This window comes from Pinus tabuliformis, chromosome 2_1, assembly GCF_031772625.1.
Source record: "Pinus tabuliformis cultivar Carrire ecotype Pingquan chromosome 2_1, CPIR1, whole genome shotgun sequence".
Lineage (NCBI taxonomy): Eukaryota > Viridiplantae > Streptophyta > Pinopsida > Pinales > Pinaceae > Pinus > Pinus tabuliformis.
The window spans coordinates 589,110,394-589,111,927 of record NC_142299.1 but is presented as its reverse complement, the minus strand read 5'-3'; the positions used below and the strand labels follow the sequence as shown (position 1 = coordinate 589,111,927).

The following is a 1,534-nucleotide window of genomic DNA, read 5'->3' as shown; positions in this document are numbered from 1 at the left end:
GGCTCCCTCGTCCCACTCCTTCTTTGCCTCCCTCGCCTTCTACCCTTCCTCTCTGCTCGACTCCTTCTATACTCCCACATGCCACCACCCTGTTTTCTTGTTGTGTCGTCATTACCATCCTTCCCACCATTCTCTGGCCTGACATTCCTTCTGCCATCTTTCATTACCAAATGGTAGTGCCTCTCCGCATACCTGTTAGCTTTCATGCGAGCTACATTGGCCTGTCCTTGATCCATCATACTTCTGACGTCGCCATTATGACGCATTACCATCTCCGTCACCCCAATCGGGGGTTTATTATACTCCTTATGGTTTCTCTTATGCCTTATCATCATCCTTCACTAATATATCACTTAGTGGAGACAGTCTTGTATCATTTGGGTGTATGGGCTAGGTTTTTTCCATGTTGCCTGATTGTGATTCGCTTCCCCAATTGGCAAGGAAATCGGCTGCCTTGTTGTTGTCCCTTTTAACATGCTTGATTATGATATATTCAAATCTGTTCATGATTTCACCCAACTCTTGTATGAGACTCGCTGTTCTCCAGCTGTGACTAATATTTTCCCAATTCATTCCAGAATGCAGCTTCCTCATCAAGTTGATGGCCATTAGTGAATCCCCTTCCACTTCTAGTTGGTTGTAACCCAGCTTAACCGCTATCTTAAGTCCTTGTCTAGCCGCCATTAGCTCTGTTTCGTTGTTTCTCAATCTGCCTCCGTAAGCTGCGTATATCAACCTAGTCCTACCCTGACTGTCTCTGAAGATGCCGCCCATCCCTGCATTACCTAGATTACCTTTGGAAGCTCCATCAAAGTTAAGTTTGATGAAGCCTTCTGCTGGTCTACTATACCTCTGGGTCTGTACCCCCTGTGTGTTTGTTCTTTTCCATACCTTTTCTCCTACCATCTCTTTTGTTAAATTTAGCTTTCTCAAGATCCTGGTTTCGTGTATCATGGTATTCCAGTCCTCCTGCTGCCATTCCTCTGCCAGTATGGTTTCCCTTATGTGCTCTATTATTCTTCCCCATACCTGCTCCAATGTTAGTGCTTCATTCTTGAATATCCTTCGATTCCTTTCCTTCCATGTCATCAATAGAGTGAAACCTACAGCTAGCCCCCAGGCTCTATTGAGGACCGGGCTGATAAAATGTCCATGGCCCCAGTGTTGCACCGTCTCTTTTATACTTTGCAGGTTTCTATCCGTTCTTCCAAAGACGCCAAGGAGAGCATTCCATTGGCTTCTCGCAAACAGACAAGAATTCAGTAAATGCTCTATGTTTTCATTTTCGATCTTGTAGTGTTCACAACGGGCAGGCCCCTGCATCCCTCTTTTTTGTTTTTGATCCCATGTTAGTATCCGACCCTCGCAAGTTAACCATAGAAAGCATGCCACTTTCGGCCACCATTTTCTTTCCCATATTTGTTTCCACAAGTGTTGATTACCTTCCTATTCCATTTTAGTCTTCAGGTCATATGCCTCATTTACCGTGAAGCTTCCTTTCATTGTGTGACCCCATCACAGGATATCATGTCCT

The 1,534-nt window shown here is 44.9% G+C and overlaps 1 protein-coding gene across 1 annotated transcript; it reads right to left on the bottom strand.

Moving 5' to 3' along the window:
• Positions 1-390: 390 nt before the first annotated feature.
• LOC149201839 (uncharacterized) lies at positions 391-1,323 on the bottom strand. The gene has a single exon (XM_089401383.1). It carries the CDS (start codon positions 1,321-1,323, stop codon positions 391-393), a length of 933 nt encoding a protein of 310 aa, XP_089257509.1.
• Between the last annotated feature and the right edge of the window lie 211 nt (positions 1,324-1,534).

Bases quoted from the DNA above. Each gene is read 5' to 3' on its own strand.
- LOC149201839 (XM_089401383.1), bottom strand. From the start codon at position 1,323: ATGCAGGGGCCTGCCCGTTGTGAACACTACAAGATCGAAAATGAAAAC.